General features: G+C 41.2%; 2 protein-coding genes and 1 long non-coding RNA gene across 4 annotated transcripts; all 3 read left to right on the top strand.

Annotated features, from left to right (window-relative positions):
- The first annotated feature begins 3,195 nt into the window (after positions 1-3,195).
- LOC133746437 (uncharacterized) lies at positions 3,196-5,285 on the top strand. Of its 2 annotated transcripts, none has more exons than XR_009864149.1 (4): positions 3,196-3,546; positions 3,669-3,772; positions 4,435-4,517; positions 4,601-5,285. It is a non-coding gene; the product is annotated as an uncharacterized LOC133746437 (long non-coding RNA). The 2 variants fall into 2 exon arrangements; XR_009864150.1 differs by having other exon boundaries at positions 3,197-3,546; positions 5,008-5,285.
- A 5,748-nt stretch (positions 5,286-11,033) lies between these two features.
- LOC133744257 (uncharacterized) lies at positions 11,034-13,232 on the top strand. Its single transcript, XM_062172393.1, has one exon. It carries the CDS (start codon positions 11,034-11,036, stop codon positions 13,230-13,232), a length of 2,199 nt encoding a protein of 732 aa, XP_062028377.1.
- A 4,657-nt stretch (positions 13,233-17,889) lies between these two features.
- LOC133746436 (uncharacterized) lies at positions 17,890-20,348 on the top strand. The gene is made up of 2 exons (XM_062174624.1): positions 17,890-19,540; positions 19,967-20,348. The coding sequence occupies exon 1, from the start codon at positions 18,292-18,294 to the stop codon at positions 18,964-18,966; it is 675 nt and encodes a 224-aa protein (XP_062030608.1). The 5' UTR covers positions 17,890-18,291; the 3' UTR covers positions 18,967-19,540; positions 19,967-20,348.
- Positions 20,349-23,106: the final 2,758 nt, after the last annotated feature.

The raw sequence follows: 23,106 nt of genomic DNA, 5'->3' as shown, positions 1-23,106 counted from the left end.
GTCGTGAAGGCATGAGCGAGAAGCTCGGGGGTGCCGCAGAGGCATAAATGGGAAGCTCGAGGGTGCCAGGAAGGTATGAGCGGGAAGCTCGGGGATGTCGTGAAGGCATGAGCCGGAAGCTCGGGGGTGGCATGGAGGCGTGAGCGCGAAGCTCGGGGGTGTCGTGGAGGCGTGAGCGGAAAGCTCGAGGTTGCCAGGAAGGATTGAGCGGGAAGCTCGGGAATGTCGTGAAGGCATGAGCGGGAAGATCGGGGGTGGCGCGGAGGCTTGAGCGTTAGCGCTCATGAGCGAGAAGCTCGGGGGTGCCTCGGAGGAGTGAACGTTAGAGCTCGTGAGTGGAAAGCTCGGGGATGCCTTGAAGGCATGTGCGGGAAGCTCGACGGTGCCGCGGAGGGGTGAGCATTAGAGCTCATGAGCGGGAAGCTCGAGGATGCCATGAAGGCATGAGCGCGAAGTTCGAGGGTGCGGCTGAAGCGTGAGCGCGAAGCTCGGGGGTGCCGCGGAGGCTTGAGCGTACAGCTCTTGAGGGGGAAGCTCGGGGATGCCTTGAAGGCATGAGCGAGAAACTCGGGGGTGCCGCGGAGACGTGAGCGTTAGAGCTCATGAGAGGGAAGCTCGGGGGTGCCGTGGAGGCGTGAGCGTTAGAGCTCGTGAGCGGAAAGCTCGAGGATGCTGTGAAGGCCTGAGCGAGAAGCTTGGGGATGCCGTGAAGGCGTGAGCAGGGGGCTCGGGGATGATGCCATGAGGCATGCGTGTAACAATCGCTAATTATGCTGAGCTGTATGTACAAGTCCCCGAAGTCCCTAGTGAAGGAGGGTTTTCTCGCGGGATTGATACCAAAGCGTAGCTTTGTATCGTATAATGAGCATAATTAGTGCAAGCGCGTCGTCCATCTAGAATTTTGTCGGAGCGAACCCTTATGCCCCTGCTAGGCCCTCCTAGGAGTATCCCACTCCTAGCTATAGACCTCCGAATGGCCGAAAAATTGTTTGATGAGGGGAGCTGCATATAAGCAGTGGGTGTTAGGTAGAGAACCTTATCTTTGATACCCAAGCGTCGGGGGTTAACTGCCCGATCAATTGCTGTCGTGGGCTACGTTAACATGTCCCTTTACTCTTTCCCAGAGGAGAAAGGCTTGACTGCAATGTCACGTAGCGGTCATTTGTCATTATGACGCGTTGCCTTACCGCTTGGCGGCTGGTCGTGGACCATAGACTCGTGGAGTCTAGACCCGTGTAGGTCTTTTTCTCGGGGGGAGAGTTTGACAAAGTATGGTGCCCGGAGGCTAGAAAATATGTCTGCATATAGAGTACATGTGCTCATTGTATGAAGAACAATAAATAATCATAGCAAGTAATATATGTGGATCTTTTGGCCATGTAACATGCATATTAGATAATTGCAAGTGTAATGGGTGTCCATATAAAATTTTGATGGTAGCGCCCGGTGAATAATGTGAAGCATGGCATAGTTTGTTTAAGTGAGTGTCACATTAAATTGATTTAAGCATGGCATGTGTATAGCATGTACTTTTAGTAAAGTTGCTAATAACATTTTGCATTTCTGTGAACATGCTTAAGGATCATTGAGATCAATATTTGGAGCATGGCGTATCTAGCATGTAAGGCCTAGAAAGGGTTGCCAAATCTACGAAATGTTGTAGGCATGCTCAAGAGTTATGAACGCATAGCATTGGCATGACACTAGCTCAAATTGAAAAAGCATAAAAGAGAAGATATAGTTACTTATCTTATGCCGATTTGAAGTGAGTTGGAGTTGGAATTGATATAAGTATCCAAATTATGTTGGAATTGTCCAAGCATGACGTTCCATTGCTCCTGCAAAACACCTTATTAGAAGGATGATATATAGTTTCACTAATTGGAGAGGTGATCGATGATTATGTCTCCTTGACATAAGATAAAGGAAATAATTAGCATCTTTAATCATGTATACATGTTTGAATCATGTTGCTTCACATATATGTATGGTACTAATTGACATGAAATGCTTGAGTTTCATGCGCACGTGATCAGATGCAAGTTTTGATTATTAAGTGAAATAAAAAAAATATAAGAATTCATGTACATGAAATGTACTAGGTATGAGTGAATGCTCATTTGCTAGCATATAAACTAAGAAGGTCGCACATGTGCATAAGCATAATTTCAATGTTTTGAACAAGCAAATAAATGAAGTCCATGATGACAAGTTAGTTTCTGTGTGATAGAGTTCATTAACAAGCATGTGCGGTCAATTAGTAATGCTTGCACAGAAAAGCTACAGGTGTGCGGTCATAGGAAAAATTAAGCCAAGTTCAATTTGGACGTGCCTAATAATAATCATGGGTGACATGGTCCCCTCCTGTATTGATCACAACTATTGCATGGAAATAGTAATCACGTGTAAGTATGGCGTGTAATGATCAACATTTTCATGTGAAAGTGAAGAGGTAAAATATAGAAATGAAACGAATGTGCTATATTATTATGTAACATCCGCGAGTATACACTTGCACGGGATGATGCTTGATCATGTATATTTGGTAAGATAGTTGGTATCTATGGATTGTCATAGAGATGCTAGGCAATGTAATAAGGACAACTGCAAATGTGAGAGCGATTGATCATTCACTAGCAGCAAATGTGACAAGTTAATAGAGATGCTAGCCAATGCATGTGATAATGACAAATGATGAAATCATGCTATTGCTATAAGCAACCAAGTGTGCTTGCCATGGTTGACATGTGTAATAAGAAAGCCATGTGATATTGTCATGGTAATGTACCCGTGTGATATTGCATGTAGTAGCTATGTACTAAGAAAGCCATGCTTGACATGACATGTATGCTTTCTAAAATTATAATAGGCATGCATTATGACTTTCTGGTAAGCATGCTTCCAATAATTAAACGAGCACATACGGGCTGCTTGTGAGACCCGGAAATTTCAAGTGTCTCTTTTGAGTTTCGACGGATACGTTTTTGGTTGTTTCCTAATCTTCAACATATCTCTTATGACAATTCTTGCAAAATTATTATTTACAAAATTTGTTCAACTTCTATATTACTTTTAAATAATTATCTCTTTTCTACAATTTATATTCCTAACATATTATTTTCTCAAGTTTTTATTGTCATCCCATATCATTAACCTCTTTCTAAAGAACTCCATCGATACTAACCTTATTAAGCCCAATTCTCAAAAGAAAGAGAAACAAGCTTAACCTTTTTCTGCCAGAAAACAAAATCTCCCTTTCTTCTCCTCCTGAAGCTTCTCTTAGCCCTGTTTACGTCAGTCAATTTGCATGCCTTAATGCACCTAAATCGAAGCCTCTGATCGAAAAACGTTCTTCATCAAAGTTGTTCATCATCATCTCATCTATAACATATCCAAAAATCAGTGCGATCAGATCTGTAATGAAGTCTGTACATCGATCTGAGTAGAGGTAGCTCAGAAATCAGCAGATTTCGAGTTTCAGCTTTTCTTTATCCTCTTTCCTTATCAGGATTCCTCAAATTCCTTTGGAAATAATTCTATTATGAGGTAATATCATTGTTCAGTTTATATTTCCTTCTCTTCCTACCAATTTTAGAACTCAATATACTTTATTGAGTATCCTACTCAATGAGGTCCTCTTATTTTACCTTGCATGTTCAAATCGGAAGTGGCATTCCTTGATATATGACTGGGCTTGGCCAAATTCGTCTTGTCTCTCCATCTTTTCCTGTCGAATGTCATGAGGGAACTCAGCCATACGTTTGATTCAGTGGTGAGTGTCTTATTGTCTCTTAACTTTGTTCTCAATGTGGTTAATGATATGATTGGAATTGGTTTCTGGTTTTGTATCTATATTCATACAACATGCTCTCGTATGGCTTAGCTTGTATTTGAAATTTGGGTTTACTTGATCAAACTCCCTGAGTTTTATATTAACCTCTTACAGAATCTTTTTTTGGATTGAATTCCTTGCATATCAAAGCCTGTTCTTGTGAATTTCAATTTGAAAGAGACTCCATTTTCTCTTTCTGAACACATCAAAATCGATTGTGTTTTCAGTATGTTCTTGTCTCTGGTTACATGATTTGCAAGTATTGTGAAGCCTTCACGTCACCTCAGTGATGTTTTTACTAAAGCTAATATCCAAAACTTGTTATTTTCAGCCTCATTAAGGAATCTGGAAACCGATTCAGTTTCGTTCAATTTCTGACCAGCTGAAATGTTTTGAGCATAACTCTTTCAATTTTCATCCTTTTTACTTGATTCTTTTTGGGATGTATTCAGTACACCTTGAACCTTATTTCTGGAAATTTTTAGCTTGATTGGTCAATGTATACTATGTCTAAACCATCAGACTGTCCAGTTCCAAAATAATCCAGCTTTGTCATCTTTCACTTCCATATAGTTAATGACACTTGCTTATTTCCGGATTAGGGCCTCCTATAACTCAAAGGAGATCAGTGGACGATGGCGTTGCATCGATTATTCACCCAACATCGCTTAGCTTTGGACTCCAGGTAGGGGGACTCGCCCTAGTTAGTGATTTTCTATATTGTTTTATAGTTTGAAAATTTGTTTTTTATGATTATTCTTATTTGAGATAATGAGGGTGACTTGAGAGTGAGAGGAGCATAGCGACTTCCTTGGGCTTCGATCCCCTAAACCTCCGGAGGGGCCGTATGGACGGTAGAGTGTCTGACATCCTTTGAGGTGTGGCACTGCTTCTAGGTGATACGGCGTAAGTGGACACTCTCGCTACGCCTTGCCGGTTTAAACGATAGTAATCGTGGTAAGGGTGTAGTTGGCTTTATGATCGGTCATCAGGTTTGTTAATCGGATATCCGAACATTTGAGTTTACAGAAAATGTTTTCAATGTGGATTTTATCTATATATGTAGTTTTTACTTACTCGCCGGCACCCATGTTTATATATTACAATTGTTTTCAAACCTAGCTAGGGTTGAGCCATATTGGGCCCGCGAGGACGAGTGCTCATCCCTACAACAGTTGTGTGATTGCAGGTACTGTGCACGAAGACGGGACAGCTAGGATTGGCGATGGGTGTGGCATGCTTTCTCTCAATTTTGAATTTGTGTATTGTCGAAAAGTTGTTCCGGTTAACAGGTTTTGGATTGTGGATTCCAAATCCTATTATTCATCTCATAATTCTATCTATTTCATAATTCCTTGTTTTGTAGTAAGTTTGTAACAATTGATCAGAACATCCTCTTCAATTATTTTCTGCTGGTTATGTGTTTGCTATGAAGTTATTGGTTCAGAAATTGCATACTAAGTTCCTTTGGTATTCTACTCAACTTGATCAGCTTATCTCTTTCCAATCTTCTTGAAATCTGTTACTTGTTTGCTCTCAATTATTATTACTCGGACCAATGATTTGGAACTCCATGAAACTTGGTTTTAGAAATGGAATTTATTTTGGTATTCGATGTAACAAGTTTTTGCACCAAAAGTCTTCTCAATTTCACCTCATTCATGATCACGCTTCTAGCTCGATTTTACCTTCCATTGAAACGTAATTTTATGTCAAATCCTATTCAAATGCCTTGCGTATCTTTAGGAGTGTGGCTGAACTATTTTTAGCTTATGCTCCTAATGGTTCGCGGCACTATAACGTGACCGATTTGAGGAGGTGCAAATCGGGGCGTTACACTGCTCTTTTTTGAAAATGAATTTTTAATTCATGGAAGGCATGCTGATCTTTTATAAACAGGAGGTAAATCAGATGAAGACAAAGATTTATCTAGATGAAGAGATTATTCAACAGGATGCTCTGGCGTGAGAGCATAAGCCTCAAACAGACGGAGGGCCGATGGGGTTGTATCTCCATATTCAAGAGTAGCTTGATATGCAGAAGGGGCAACTCCAAATGGGAACTCCGGTGCTTGAACTCCAAGATCTTAGTGTAGCAAACTAAGCTTCCTAATGAAAGTACAGAGCGTCCATTATAGAGGATGGACGACAAGTACATGTCTGCCAGACTAAGCAACCGGAAGAAGCCAGAAACGACCATGGGTGTAAAGAGAAGATTCATGGGTGCCCATAGCAAAAACTGGTGTGTTGTGCATCAAGGTTGTGCTGAGCTAACGCCTCGTTAAGCGGAGGTACTACCCAGCGGAGACTTAGCCAGCAGAGGTGTTGTTCAGCGGAGCCTTGGCCGACAGAGCATGTTGGTAAATTTTGGCAATGCAAGCGGTTGTTGCTTGGTAATGAAGCTTGGCGGTGCACCCCAACGGTGGTGGTTGGAGTTGGTACCGCTGGTAGTTGGTGGTTAGTGGCCGAAAGTTGTTGTTTTGACGGTCGAGGGTGTCGTTTGGCGGTTAGCGGAGCTTTTCCTAGCGGTTGCCGGCAAGTGGGTTGGAGGAGCCTTGGCTAGCGGTTGCCGGCTAGGGGGGATGGCTAGCGATAGCGGTTGGTGCAGGATGCCAGCGGTAGCAACTGGCGGAGGATGGCCAGCTATAGCAGCTGGCGGTGGGAGCTACTGTACGTATAGCGGTTGGTGGCATGTCAAGATCAGTACGCTGATCATGGGAGCTTTCTTCAAGGCACTTTGATGCTGGATTAAAGAGGATGGTGGTTGCCAGTTGTTGCTGTCACTAACGCTCGCCATGGGTAGGTGATGGTGCTGCTGTGATTGATGCTTGACGACAGCGTTGTAGTGACGGCGCTGCGTGCAAAGCTTGACGGTGATCGAAGCTTGACTTGCCGCCAAGATTGCAATTTCCAAGGGTTGATAGAAGTTTGATGGACCTTGCTTGGCTGAGTGTCTTTGGCGGATGACGCTTAGCGGTGTTGTCCTTGGCGGTAGATTGCAGCTATGATGCAGCTACTAGGAACCGGTGGGACAAGTGAGTGCGCCAAGCGGCACGTGCACGTTCGAGCAACAGGTGATTATAGCGTTGAGTGGGTGACAACGCTCCTCAAGCCTGCTGCTAGGTGCCGCTGGGTGCAATGAGTGAGCGAAGAATACTGGGCATTAAGGTGAGCTACGTTAATGAGTGCAGCGGTGGGCTCGCTGTATAGCGCTGAATTGGGATGATCCGGTGTTGACGATGATTGAGCAGGATTAATGCGCCTAGAGGCTGGCGCTGAATGATGATTGAAGATTGCCAAAGTGTCCACAGTAGATCTCTGGGTGTCCAAAGTAAATTAGCATCCAAATTTTTTTTCCGGCCGCTAGAGGCTAGTGTGCCGCTAATCTTGGCGTAAGAGCTAGATGCCCAAGTTGATCAATTTTTTTTTTTTTTTTGGGTTTTTGGGTTACCGCTAAAGATGGGTAACGCTGGCCGCTAGAGGCTAAGAGCAAGTTCACCCATTGGGTCACCAGGGCACCAGGGCAGGACACTATTCACTGCCACTGGATCTTTGCTTCCACCTGTTGGGTCAGGGTCACCAGTCAGTTACTGTTCATCGAATATTTTATTAATTTGTTTTTGTAAAATGAGAAATGTATGATGTAAATAAATAGTATTGATAAACAATTTGAAAATGCAATCAAAGAAAATTTTTTTGGTAGACAAATTATATGTCCACCGACACTCTTTTTTTTTTTTTTTTTTTTAACTCCACCTACACTTTTATCACATATACACTACCGACAAAGTTTTTGAAAAGTGTGAAAATATTTAAAACTCCACCGACACTTTTATCATGTACACCACCGACAAAGTTTTTGAAAAGTGTGAATTTTTTTTGCTTTTCCACCGACAATTTTGTCCACCGACACCACTGACAAAGTTTATGAAAAGTGTGAAATTTTTTTTAACTCCACCGACAATTTTGTAGAGTATGAAAGCTATGAGGAGAAGGAACAAAAAAATTTGAGGAAAAAAGATGATTTTTTTGGTGTGAGAAGTAAAATAGGTGGTGAGGTATTTATAGGAAATTGTGGTTATATATTTTTTTGTTACCGTTGAAATCTAACGGTATTTTTTTTTTTTTTTTTTAACCTCTGCAAATCGATTTTGGAATGTCAGCCGTCAGATGCATTTCAGTTTCATAAGCAACGGTCCAGATCTGTGGACCGTTGCATTCAAATATGCAAAGTAGCCCAACGGCTACACGCCACGTCGCCGCAGCACGCCAGAAGACGACAAAAAAACGGCGCTACGCGCCTGCAGGCGTTGTCCCCGCTAGACGACAAGAAATTGCGCTTCACTTCCCCCCCGCGGCGCGTCTCCCCGAGCGTCAGTTTTTTGGGCCACGCTGGCATCCTGGGTCACGGGCTCGGTCACCCTCCTACCCGAGTTCGTGACCTGGGCCTCCCACTGTTGTTTTGCCCCAAGCCCGGTGGAAAGGTGAATAGTGAGCTGGGTCAAGTTTTTTGATGCTTTTGACGTGGTGCCCGGGCAATAGGATGCCCGGTGAACTTGCCCTAATGTGCCGCTAATCTTGGCGTAAGGGCTAGATGCCCAAGTTGCTCAAATTTTTTATTTTTTTATTTTTTTTGGAGTCGTGCAATGTGGACCATTTTTGAGTTGGCATTTACCAGCGTTGACTTTGCTGACCAGCATTGACCAACCTTCATCAGCGTTGAACAGCCTTGTTCAGTGTTGACAGATCCTGATGGGTATTGACCAACCCTGATTTGATGTTGACCAAAAATTGACTTGACGCTAACGGGCCAAAGTTCATGGTACGTGACGAAGCCTTTGTGTAGACTTCCCACAGACAGCGCCAATGTTAATGTTAGAAACAGAAGACTCTGATTAACGTTAGCGAAATATATATATATATATATATATATATAGAGAGAGAGAGAGAGACGAGAAGTATAGTGGTTACATCCACTTGAAAGTTTAACAAGGGGGATTACAAGAGATGTAATGGGATGAATTTTGAGTGGGAGGAGGGGTCCCTTTTATAGGTAAAGGAACCCCTCTCATTTACATTTTCTTCAATGTGGGACAAAGAGTCCCATTTGTAGTCTTCAAAACATGTTGTGAAGGCAAGTTGGCAAGGCCGGGAAGGTTGCTTCCCGGTGAGGTCTTGGCCGCTTCCGACTACCACGGGGTAGGTTGTATGTCGGGCTATAGCATGTATGTCATGGTTGGGCCCCACCATGGCTTGTGGGCCCACTAAGAGGATGTTGCTTGAGAATGAGCCATGCTAGTGGAGGTACCTACAAATATCACGGTCTTACTTTGAATATTCTCCAAGAAAGCTTGAGGCGTCTTCAAAGCAGGGGCACAACAGGATGATGGAGGCTACAACCACTCCTTGGAGTAAGGATTTCGTGAGCTATGACGAGGGTCATGTATGGAGGCGACGTCTCTGATTTAGGGCAGTAGATGGTGTTTATGTGGTGAAGAAAAATGTGGATGGAGGCCCTTTATATAGGAGTTACAAGTTCAAGGCTTCCTCGTGAAGTTAGATTAAGTTTTTCCTTCTCCAATTGGAATTCCTCTTCTTGGGCCGAATCCTTCGACTTCTAGATCTTTCACAACTCATATAGGATGTGCACAACTGAGCAAAGAATCTCCAAGAGGCCTCAAAATAATCTGCCAAGAGATACGAAAGATAACTGCACGGAACTTCCTTTTCCTGCCTCAATTAGGATAACCTATTTAGCCCATGTTTTAAATAGGTTCCTCCTTAGCTTTGAAAGTGTTTTTTAAGCAAGTAAAATTCTTGATGTTGGTCTTCAAAATGTGCAAAAACCTTCTAAAAAGCTCCTCAACTCGTTGCCTAGAAACAGCCTTGGAGTGTCTTCGAAATAAAGTCTTGTCAGAAATTTCCAGATTTTCCTTGTTTTCTTGTCATTTTTATGGGCTTGTAGAATGACATTGCAACAGTCTTTCTAAATGGTTCTCGGGCCTAAAATTCCCTATAATATCATGTCTTTAATTTCAAACAATAATCTTCTAGAAGGCTCTCCAATAAAGTCTCCAAAAGATGCCTCAAATTTGCTTCGCATATAAGACTCAAGGAGGAGAACTGCTCGAAATGCCTAATTTGTGAAAATTTTCTGACTTCATCCTTAATTATTCTGACTGATGATTTGACTCTAGTCGTACTGCAACATCTAGTCTTCAAATGTAGCCAAGACTTTCTGCCAAAGTCCACCCAAAAGGTCTTTAAAATGGCTCCCAAATACAGAAGAAAATAAGGCAGATTCCAATTAGGTTTTGGAGTCTTTATTGCCCAAGGTTTTAGGGGGAGTCTAAAATATATATACAACGTGTATAACCATTCATTCGAGGACTTTTTGAGCGTATAAGTTTTGTGCATCTATTGAGTCAAAGTTTTCTCCATTAGCATTGTGAGAAACCATGTGCTTCAAATTCGAGTCTATGAACTACTTGTTCCATGTTTAAGTAGATCATTGAGTCAAACACATTCATCATTCATTACATTCTTCACATCAAGTGCTCTCGAGGTCAGTTGGAGTCGTTGATGTGCGTACAAGGTTGAAGGTTGAGGTCAGCACCTATCAACAAGTGAAGACAGTTCAAAGGTGGTGAAGATCCACAAGAACATGATCAGACAATCTACTAGTGTGTCTAGTAAGTAAGCCGAGGTCAGAGCTTTGAGTTGTTTGTAAAGAACTTGTATTCTTTCATCTAGTGATTTGTTTTCATTAGGGTCTTTAACCTTAAAGGCCCCGCAGTTGTTTTCCTCATTTTTGAGGTTTTTACTGCGCAAACAATTCTGCTCTCTTGGTTGCTATATGTTTGTGATTATCTTGGTTTGCCTAGTTATCTTACTGCTGTTTTGGGATCCATACCTGTGTTTCAATCCTGGTATTGTCTGTTACGTTTTGAATTGAAAGAAAGTGTGATTTCTGCGAGAATAGCCTATTCACCCCCCTAGGCATATTTGTTTCATCCTAGTATTTTCATTTGGTATCAGAGCAGGTTACTAAGGTGTCTTAGTAAGGTTTGTGGGAAGGATGGAACGTGAGCGCGATCGAGCCTCGGGTTCGATTAATTGTCCCCCTTGGTTTGATGGGGAAGATTATTCTCAATGGAAAATCATGATGAGAGCGCGCTTTCCTTTACTCTCAAGATGAACATATGTGGAATGTTGTTGAGAATGGGTGGGTTCACCCAACTAAACTTGATAATCCTAAAGCTAGTGAATCCTCTTATTCTAAAAGGATCCCTAAACCAAGGGCTGAATGGAGTGAAACTGAGATTCGGGATTGTAATCATGATTTCAAGGCAAGGAACAGTTTGTTCACCGCCTTGTCAAAAAAGGAGAGAGTTAGAATAAGTCATTGTGAGACAGCCAAGAAAGCTTGGGATCTTCTCCAAGTTACTTATGAGGGTAATAAACGAGTTAGAACTCAAAAACTTCAGAGGTTGGTCTTAGAGTTTGAAAACATGTCAATGGGGACTGACGAGTCAATAGATGATTTTCATGCTAGACTTATCAATGTGACAAGTCAGTGTCATAGCCTTGGTGATCCGTTTGAAGAACATCGTATTGTTAAGAAATTCCTTAGGTCTCTTCCACCTAGTTTTCAGTCCAAGCAAACAGCCATAGAGGAAGCCCAAGACATTGACACTTATTCCTTAGATGAACTTGTGGGGAATCTCAAAACTTTTGAGATGAGGATTAATCCTGAAAAAAAGGTGAAAAGTGTTGCCTTTAATTCTGTCAAAAAGGAAGAAGAAACTGAGGTTAGCACAAAAGACTTGGCCTATTTGACTAAACAGTTCAAAAAATTCTTCAAGTCTAGAAACTCTAGTGGTCAAGGCTCAAAAAATTCTTTTGACTCTAGTTCAAAACGCAGCTTGCCTTCTGAAAATTCCTTTGAAAGAAACTCCAAATCAAACAAACTTTTCCAAAAGAAAAACTTCAGTGAAAAACCTAAATGTTTTGAGTGTGGTGAGATTGGGCATCTAGCTGCTGACTGTGGAAATAAAAAGTATAGCTCACGTATGGGCAAAGCTTTGAAATCCACTTGGAGTGATAGTGAGTCAGATACTCACTCTGAGAATGAGGAAGAGAATCTTGCACTTACCTCAACTCTTCATAACGAATCCTCCCATGAATCAGACGATGAGGAGTATTCGGATGAAGAGATGGATGGTAAGTACAAAGAACTTTATGCAGCGTCCAGATCAATTCTCAAGAAAAACCATTTGCAAAGTGAAGACATTGTCTTGATTAAAAGAGAGAAAAAGAAAGCTGAGGATAGGTTGGAGTCATGTATCAAAGAGTGGGAAAGTGAAAGATCTGACTTGGTTGATCAGGTAAAGACCCTTCAGGCAGAATTAAAATCCCAAACCTCTCTTGCTAGTTCTTTAGCTTCGGAAAACGAGTCTCTAAAGCTTGAGTTGGAAGATGCACAACAAAAGTTCTCTAAGTTTTCAATCGGGTCAAACAAAGTGTCTAAGATGATTGGAATGGGTAAACCTGATAATGACAAAAAAGGGTTAGGCTATAATGCTGGTGAGAATTCTAAACCTCTGAACTTTGTGAAAAGTTTAGGTGTGAGACAACCTGAGAAAGAGAGACGTGGTCTAGGGTTCATCCCTTACAATCAAGTTAGATGTCCTAGCTTTGAAAGAAATTCTTTTGTGCGTCAAGTCGGTCATTCATCGTGGTCTAGGAACTTTACACCTGTTTGTCATTATTGTGGGACACCTGGGCACATTCGTCCTAGGTGTAATCTGCTGCGAAGAGAGTCTCAAAAGTTGTGGAACTCAGAAAAAGAGAATAAGAAACTATCATTGCAGACTAAACTGAAAGAACATCTGAGAGAGGTAAACAGGATTGCCAAACTTGTTTCAATCCCAAATGGTCTGGATCCGAAACTGAAACAAGTTTGGGTGAAAAAGGATTCATATAATTGTTTTTCTTCTTGTCTGAATGATTCTTCAGTGGGTTCTGAATTTGTTGATGCAACTTGCTTGTTTTCTTCCATATATTCTGCTTCTAATGATTTTGAGGTTATTGAAGAAACATGTTTAGTAGCATTGACAGCACGTTCAGCCAGAAGAGCAGACACTTGGTATGTTGATAGCAGATGCTCTAGGCATATGACTGGAGACAAGAGTTGGTTAGTCTCCTTTTCTGATGAGTACACTAGTGGGTCTGTCACGTTCGGTGACGGAAGGAAGGCAAATGTTATAGAAAAAGGGATTGTTAACACTCCAGGTATCCCTAATCTGAAAAATGTTTTGTATGTTGAAGGTCTTCAGGAAAATCTCATTAGTGTAAGTCAGTTGAATGATGATTATGAGGATGTTAACTTCAATAAATAGGGATGTATTGTTCTTGGCAGTGATGGTAAGAGTATCATGGGTGGTGTAAGGTCAAAAGATAATTGCTATTGTGTGTATGCTAATGAGTCTGTTGTGTCTCAGGTTTGTTTGAAAGCTAAAACTTCTGAAAATGTTCTTGAACTCTGGCATCGACGTTTAGGGCATGTGAACTACCAGGACATGCTAAAACTTTCAAGCAAAGAGAGTGTGAGAGGTCTACCGAGCCTAAGCGGGAAACCAGATAAGGTGTGTGCGGGATGCAAGCTGGGTAAGCAATCCCGAGCAGCTCATAGTGCAATTAATGTTACAACGACTTCCCAGCCACTAGAGCTTATGCACATGGATCTTGTTGGTCCGTCTCAAACTGAAAGCATTGGAGGTAAGAAATACTTACTAGTATTAGTTGATGATTTCTCTCGCTTCACTTGGGTTAATTTTTTAAGAGATAAATCTGATACGTTTAGCAGTTTTAAGGGTTTGTGTAATAGAATTCTCACTGAGAAACAATCCTCAAATTCTTGCATTGTTAGACTTAGGACTGATCATGGAACTGAGTTTAAAAATGCATCTTTTGCAAATTATTGTGATGAACATGGTATTACACATGAATTTTCTGCTCCAATCACCCCACAACAAAATGGTGTTGTGGAGAGAAAGAACAGGATTCTACTTGATATAGGGAGAGTATTGCTGCACTCTGCTGGATTAACTCCAAACTTTTGGGCAGAAGCAATCAGCACAGCGTGTTACACTGCAAACCGAGTGTTTCTTAGACCTGGTACTGACAAAACCTCATATGAATTGTGGAAAGGTAAGAAACCCACGGTAAGTCACTTAAAAGTCTTTGGAAGCCCATGTTTTATTTATCGTGATAGAGAATATACCTTGCTAAGTTTGACGCACGAAGTGATAAAGGTATTTTTCTTGGTTACTCTCCAAACAGTAGGGCTTACAGAGTTTATAACAAAAGAGCATTATCAGTTATGGAATCCATTAATGTAACAATTGATGATTCTATTGTGAATTCAGTGAGCTTGAGTACATATGATGAACAGAGTGTTGGGAGCAAGGATGTTGTCGCAATCAAGGAATAAGAAGAAGGGTTGGTGGATGATCCAATTTTCGATCCTCAACCTGTGATGAGAAGAGGGTTCAAACAAGTGCAAAAAGATCATTCAACCTCTGACGTGATTGGAGATGTGAATGATGGGATTAAGACCAGAAGACAAGCAACAAGTGAGGTAAGTAGTGATGCTGCTCTTTTATGTTTTATTAGTGAAAATAAAGAAAACATTGATGTCATGACTCATTTTGGATTTGTTTCCTTAATTGAACCAAAGAATGTTAAAGAACCACTAGGTGATGATGATTGGATAAATGCCATGCAAGATGAGTTAAATCAGTTTACTAGGAATGATGTTTGGTATCTTGTCCCTAGGCCTAGTGATGTGAATGTTATTGGAACAAAATGGATTTTCAAAAATAAAACTGATGAGGTTGGGAATATCACTAGAAATAAGGCTAGACTTGTTGCACAAGGGTACACTCAAGTAGAGGGACTAGACTTTGACGAGACTTTTGCCCCAGTTGCAAGACTCGAATCGGCGGTAAGACTTCTTCTAGCTATAGCCTGCCACCTACGTTTTAAGTTATACCAAATGGATGTCAAAAGTGCCTTTCTTAATGGTCTCTTACAAGAGGAAGTCTATGTTGAACAGCCCCAGGGATTCAAAGATCCCAGCAATCCTGATCATGTGTATAGACTTAAGAAAGCTTTGTATGGGTTGAAGCAGGCTCCCAGAGCTTGGTATGAGCGTTTATCTTCTTACTTGTTGGGTAAAGGGTACATTAGGGGAGCTGTAGACAGAACCTTGTTTGTAAAAAGAGATAAAAACCATGTGATGATTGCTCAAGTGTATGTTGATGACATTGTTTTTGGATCCACTTCTGAAACATTTGTGAAGGAATTCACTAGTGTAATGGAAAGTGAGTTTGAAATGAGCATGTGTGGTGAACTGAATTTCTTTCTTGGACTTCAAGTTCGGCAATTGAAAGATGGTATGTTTCTATCCCAAACTAAATATGCTGAAAATTTGATAAAGAAATTTGGTTTGCAATCTGCAAGTGTTGTGTCCAATCCCATGAGCACAAGTGCTAAGCTTAGTGAAGACCTTACTGGGAAGTCTGTGGATCAAACTCTTTATCGAAGTATGATTGGAAGTTTATTGTACCTTACTGCAAGCAGACCTGACATTTCCTACAGTGTCGGAGTTTGTGCACGTTTTCAGGCAAATCCAAAAGAATCTCATCTGGAAGTTGTCAAGAGGATCATCAGATATGTGTCAGGTACTACTTCATGTGGTATATACTATACTTTTGAGACTAATGTGGAAATTGCAGGGTACTCTGATTCTGATTGAGGAGGAAACTTGAAAGATAGGAAAAGCACATCTGGAGGTTGTTTCTTCATTGGAAACAATATGGTTGCTTGGCATAGCAAGAAGCAAAACTGCATCTCCTTTTCTACTGTCGAGGCTGAGTATGTAGCTGCGGGTAGCTGCTGCACTCAGATGATTTGGATGAAGCAAATGCTTCGAGATTATGGAATTCCTCAAGGTAAGTTAACAATCTTTTGTGATAACTCGAGTGCAATCAATATTTCTAAGAATCCGGTCCAACACTCACGCACCAAGCACATTGACATGAGGTACCACTTTATTCATGATTTGGTTGAAAGAAATATTCTTGAGCTTGCTTTTGTACCCACTGAACACCAATTGGCTGATCTTTTCACAAAACCTTTAGACAATGCTCGTTTTGAGTCACTTAGGAATGCCATTGGTGTGTGTTCTCAGTACTGATACTCTTCCTCAATTGGTTCATCTGCTTTTATTACTTCTGCATGTTCATTGTGTGTTTTCATTTAGATTAGACGAAAAAAAAAATATATTAGTTTCAGCAGAATGCATTTGTCTATACTAGGATTGCATGTGAGATTTCAATCCTGAAGTGTTTGGTGGAAAAATGACCTTAGATTGAGATTGTTGACTCTTGCTCTCCTTTTCGATCATGGGTCCGGGTTGCAGGGCACTATATGTTCTTCTTTCTACCTCAGGTTTTAGTCAAAGATTATGGCTGGCTCACTCTCCCAAACTTTGCTATATTCACTAGCACACTTAAGTCTTTTGTGGGGGTAACATCTTGTTCTAAGTGATCTGGGATTAGTCCTTTACAAACTGCACTCTTTTTGGTGTTCGTAATTCTATGCTCCTTAAAAAAAAAAATTAAAAAAAATATTCATTGCAATATGGAGCTTGGCCAGGCTATTTCTAAAGTAAACAGGCCTCAGTCGTGACGAACGATATGAGGATTGGGAAGAAACAGGAATGGCTTGGTCTCCCGGTGGTTGATTTTGTTGCTTTTAAACGACTCGAGTTGATGTGTCCTTTGGAGTGTCCTTGTTACACTTAATGCCCTAAAACCAACTGGTTAGGGAGCCACTGACATAAGGCTCGCTACATGAGTCACAACAAAAAAAAAATGCGTGTGGAAGGCTTCAAAAGAAAATATATGTGCCCACACGGTGATATAAGGAGGACTTGAGCAAAGAAAAGTAGTGTTTGTCGGTGAACTCTAATTCTGGTTGATCCTTGGTTAAGTTGAAACCCCATATTGACTTCTGATCACTTTACCACAAAGTTATGAGGTACTTTAGCCCCAGTTTGTGTCTAAATGCTTGTTGTTCAAGATTACTGTGTAGTGTTTCTTATACTTGGCTCATTGTTTTCTTTGAGAAGTCATCGAATCACTTTCTCTAAACGCTATGCTTTTTCTTTCCCTCTCACTTCTGCGACTAATCTCACCTCATTGTGTGTTATCATGCTCATGCTCATGATCATTATTTTGTTCTTCATTATGTCCAGATGAATCGATTAAGGGGGAGTGTGAGTCCATGTTGTTATTTAGGGTATTCGAAGTGATTCATCATGGGTATTGTTTACATGTGTTTGGGTATATTCACGGACAATACTTGGCTGACCAGGGCTGGTCAGCCCTTCCTAACCAAGCCCTGCGTGTCACACTCCCAATCCAACACGTGTCTTTTTTTTTTTTGCCTCTCTTTCTGTTCTCCTCCTTCCTCTTCCTGTACTCCGTCTCCCTCTTCTCCAGTCTCTATCGGCGACCAACTTGACCATCCTCAACCCCTTCTCCACTCCCCATCGTCGGTTTCCAGTCACCACCACCGCCTTCCCCACCCTCTCAATCAAAGCCTACGCCACGGATCGAGATCCCTCCATACTTGTCTCCGGAAACGGCACGTCTCCGGTAACGGAAAATCCTCCTTCAGAGTACTATTCCCTGCTTCACAGCAAGACTACGGTTCCTCCACTTCCATTGAGGTCGATGTCGTCACCCGGGAGAACGGATTTTGAAGCACAGCGCCACAAACAAGTTCGACGTCGCGCGGCTCAACATCGCGACTGGGAGCGCGTGAGGAAGGCTTAATTGGCTTAGAAGGACACATGTCATCCAGTTAGTGGATATGGTCAGCGAAGTATAATCCTATATTCACTGGATGGCTTACTTCTTTTTGTTGTCTTATTTTCTTTTTATTTGTGGTTTTCGTTTTTGTTTCTCAGTGCTATAACTTAAAAAAAAAAAAAAAAAGGTTCAAATCCAAGTCTCTGTAGGGTTAGTTGTTTTCAATTTTGAGTCGCCTCCTTTCTTCTTCTTCGTCAGTCCGTCTCCATGGCTCGAACCAAGCATGCTGCCATCATTGACCCTGCACCGTCATGCCGCTGCCATTGTTTATGAAAAGAGGTTCGATTTGGCTTCTCTAGATCGTATGTTTGGCAATATTGTTCGGGTTTTTCAGTGGGTTCCCTTCTTGGAGTCTCTGTCATGTCCTAATTTATCTGTTGTGTGGGAATTTTATGCTAATTGCTCCCCTAACATGCCCTCGAGTGTTGGATTGCTTGACTCTGCCACTTCCTGTGACTGCATGGTCAGTGTGCGTGGCATGTCCGTTGCTTTTACTTCTACTGCCATTTGAACCGTCATGCATCTTCCCAGGCCTCGTGAGGATACTCTCATCACTGCTGCTACCTTTCTTGCATCCCTGACTCCAGATCTGTTGGTGGATACCATATATACTAATCCTCCTGATCAGCCTCCTAAGGAACTTGTCGGCGGTGGTTTAACTGAATGGTACCGTTTGCTTGGTCATCTGGTTCGCACTGTCCTCTATCCATCCACTCAAACAAGCAAGATCACTTGGGAAGAAGCTCGCTTGATCTATACTCTTGACAGTCAGGGTCCCTTACTTCCGGTCGAGCACTATATCTACCAAGCAGTGCAAAGGGCTGCTGTGGCCGGTCGTTGTCACCAGCAGGCCGCGCTTGTGTTTCCTTCTGTTATCACTGCCTTGTGTAGCCATTCTCAGGTACGCTTTGCCGACGATGATGAGCCTGGTCCTGAGCTCAGTGTGTTTAATCGCTCTTCTCTTACTCGGAGCACCAGTCAGTGCAAGTCTAGGGGTGTGTCTGTTGAAACCACGGCAGTACTTCGGCTTCTAGAGGACCTTGGCACACGTCTTGACTCTCGTCTGAGCCGTCTCGAACAAGAAGTTGGTTTTCTTCGTGCAGATCTCTCTACTGTACTTCCCCGTTCCGGTGCTACTGATCCTTCTCCTAGTACTAATCCTGATGGTGTTGGCGATCTTGATGCTGCCTGAGATCATGTGCAGCTAGTTCACTTTTTGTTCACCCTTTGTCATTCCTAGACAAAACGGGGGAGAGGTTTAGTTTAATAGTAGAGTAGGAGTCAAAACAGTTAGGTTGCTTTAGTAGTAACTATGTCAGCACGTTCGTGTCTTGCCGCCAAGTGTAAGGCAATATCACCACTCTCGTTTGGCTGCAATAGTAGCCGCTGGCACATTTTAAGCATCTCCCTTACAACCTCGGCTGATTTCAGCAATTCTTTAGACTTTGTCAACCTTGCACTGCCTACGCAAGCTATATATACATGGAGGACTGTGTTTTTGGTTGGAGTCAATATTTGGTGAAGATGATCACTATGTTCTCTAAGGGCATCAATATTGCCCTCTCGTGCCTCCTTGAACACCTTAGTATCCATGCCGCTTAAGCTTCTCTTAACTGGTGTAGATTTCTGCTGATTCCATTCAGAACAGAACACAGCGTTGGTTTCCTCCAGTATCGTGGCATGATAGGCCGATGTTGGACTACTGATCTCCATCTCAGCTGAATCAGAGGGATTTATTTTCTTTTTCTCTCGTAGTACAGAACAATGTTTTAAAATGCTGAGGCGTACCCCGAGGCATTTTCGGGAGAGCCTCACAAAGGCATTAGCCTCAAGGCTTAAGGCGTAAGCCTTACGAAATAAAAAATTTATATGTATATATTCTTTAATTAGCCTCATATATAAAACATTGATAGGAAAGAAACACTAACAATTGTCATTCATTCTTTTAAGATAAATGGATTTCCCTAGCTCAGATACCATTATAGAAAATAAATACTGAGTGTAAATTGAAGCACACTCAAAGCTTTATTCATTCGTAGATTTATAGGCATTGTACAACGGATCACAGATAAACTTTACATCAAACTTGTAGTCTATCTCTTGGTAACATAAAGAAGAGGGAAACTCAATATACAAGATTCAAATACAAGATAAATGAACCTAACCATAATTACGTACAAGTACAGAACAAGCTAGAATTCGAAAGATAAATGATCAAAGAGGATATTAATGAGCAAAAACTAAGTTGGTCTGGGAGTGCCGGATGATTTTAGGGTGAAGAGTAGGGGAAGAGAAGGGTTATATAATAGAGCAGCTACTCGAGCATGGCGAGGTTATTCAAATTAAGTTTTACTGACGTAGCAATTTGGAAAGGGTGGGGTCTATCTCCATGGACTTAGACGTTTAGCAAGTCTTCTGGTATAAGTAATGGGACGAATTCACTAATTCCTACAGGTTCGAATTGGAACTGGAAGGCACGTTGGTCTCTGATAATTGAGTACTCTTGGTCTCAGGTGAATTGGAGGGATTCATTTTGGTAGTTTTTAAGGTATGTTTCGACTGTAGGGTTTGGAATAAGAAAGAGAATTGAGAAGGGGTGACCACGTTGTCCACGTTTATATATGAAATTACGTATTTTGCTTGTGAATTAACTAAGACTAGAAGCAGTCATTTGAGAATAAAATATTGCATAAGATACTTGGCCATTGTAAGCAACATGGCATCTAGGTTCCCACTAGGTGACGCAGTCGGATTGATAACTAGGTTTACCAGCAATAAACCTAACAAAAAAGGTTCTGGAGTCCACCAGAGATAAAAGAGAAATTTCTCTATTTTGATTGATAATATGATAAAACATAGTTCTGCAGCCGTTTAAGGTTGCTTATATATGGGAAAAGAAACCCTAGGGCGACTAACAAAGTAACAATGAAACCCTAAAGCCCACGGATTAAAACAAAACAAATCCAAAATAAACTAGAAAACCTAAAATAAAAAGAATGTAAAACTAACCTAAAAATATTAAATCACGAATCGGATAATTAAGACGATACATTCTGGCCTAAATCTGATAGGGCTCACTAAAGTGAGTCTTGAAGATCTAGTCGTTCCCATTCTGGAAAGGTATCATGCGTCTCAAACGGACATTCTGGCCAAAAGTTAGTCAAATCTGATTCAAAATCAAAACCTGACTTTTCGCACGAGAAACCCGAAAAGTCCAAAACCAAATCTACTTGAATATTCCAGCGGCTAGTAACCTGATTACGCGTGAGTTACCTATCTTCCAATCACTCTTCTTGATTCTACGCCGCTTCTTTACTTTTATGGTTTTTCGGCTAAACTGGGTCCATTCTCGTCCTACATCATTCTCCTCCACTATGAACTCGCCCTCGAGTTCCTCTTGAATAAAGGACAAGAATATGGAGACAAAAGACCCGAGAAAAAATTAGACAATTGAACCTGTGAGCTATTGGCTTGATCCTCTGCAAACTTTGATGGCACAATCATGAACCCAACGCCAAAGATGAGTCTGTCATATGCATTTTGGCTTTCATAGGCAACCTTTGTAGATTCTTTTCGGCTCTCAAGGTTGCATTCTTGAATGACATCTGGTTCTGAATGATTTATTTCAGGCTCCAAAACTTCTTCATTATTAATAATCATGTCAACGCGAGCAATTTCATATTTAATCTCTTCTTCATCATGGATGATTTCTTGTGGGGCTTCTTCTGTTGAAAAATTTTCTATCTTCTCTTCAGTTAAACTATTACTCTCAACGGGCAAAGCAAACTCTTTGGACTTTAACTTCTTCTCAAAACTCTTAGGAGGATAATTCTTGAAACAAAAATCTCTAGGCAGAAATTTTTCATTAAGAAGACCTTTCATCTTCCACCATGTCTGAACATGCACTTTTCTTTGCCTCTTTCTAGCTCCTTGCGATTCATCCCACCAATAAGCAGCAGTGCTTTTAAGCTTTTGAGACACCATCTTGACTTGCTTATTCTCTGGAATCTCCATAATTTCGAAGAACCTATCCACCTCAACTTGCCAATCCAGAAAATCCTCTACACCCAAGTTGCTCGAAAAGAAAGGAATTTCAGCCTTGACTTTGTAATCCTGGTCAGCCTGTCCTTGTTGTTCAGGTTGCACAATTTCTTCTTCAGACTCAGATTCTGAAGTATTAACAACAACTTCACCTTGCGGAGCCCTAACTCGCTGGCCTCCTTCCCCGCCTCTATTCCGATTATTATTGTTGTTGTTGTTGTTCCTCTCACCCAACAATCCACGAATTTCTCCAATCTGATTATTCAGGGAATTGATGGCAGCGGTAAACGCTGTTGTAAGAGCTTCAATATCTGATTTCGTAACTTCACCCATTGCTATTAAGGCAAATAAAAGAGACAAGGAAGACCTGCTCTGATACCACCTGACGCAGTCGGATTGATAACTAGGTTTACCAGCAATAAACCTAACAAAAAAGGTTCTGGAGTCCACCAGAGATAAAAGAGAAATTTCTCTATTTTGATTGATAATATGATAAAAGATAGTTCTGCAGCCGTTTAAAGTTGCTTATATATGGGAAAAGAAACCCTAGGGCGACTAAAAAAGTAACAATGAAACCCTAAAGCCCACGGATTAAAACAAAACAAATCCAAAATAAACTAGAAAACCTAAAATAAAAAGAATGTAAAACTAACCTAAAACTATTGAATCACGAATCAGATAATTAAGACGATACATTCTGGCCTAAATCTGATAGGGCTCACTAAAGTGAGTCTTGAAGATCTCGTCGTTCCCATTCTGGAAGCATGATACCTGTCTCAAACGGACATTCTGGCCAAAAGTTAGTCAAATCTGATTCAAAATCAAAACCTGACTTTTCGCACGAGAAACCCGAAAAGTCCAAAACCAAATCTTCTTGAATATTCCAGCGGCTAGTAACCTGATTACGCGTGAGTTACCTATCTTCCAATCACTCTTCTTGATTCTACGCCGCTTCTTTACTTTTATGGTTTTTCGGCTAAACTGGGTCCATTCTCGTCCTACATCACTAGGAATAATGCTCGCGCTTTGCTGCAGAATTTGTTCTTGTAAACGAATTAGAACCATGAAATACAAAAGTGAAATTATTCCATTCTATTGAAATAACAAAAGACATTTTATACATCGGTGTTGTTATTAACACACCTTAAATCTCTATTCACACACCCTGCTAATTTTTTATTCTTTTAAGTTCATATTTATTTTGATAAAATGTCTTAACTAACCATCTTTTGTAATCTTTCCCATTCTCTAATACAAATTCAACTAATCTTCACACCAAAATCTCTCAAAT

Source organism: Rosa rugosa, chromosome 4, assembly GCF_958449725.1.
Source record: "Rosa rugosa chromosome 4, drRosRugo1.1, whole genome shotgun sequence".
NCBI classification, from domain to species: domain Eukaryota; kingdom Viridiplantae; phylum Streptophyta; class Magnoliopsida; order Rosales; family Rosaceae; genus Rosa; species Rosa rugosa.
This window is presented reverse-complemented; position numbering and strand designations above follow the sequence as displayed.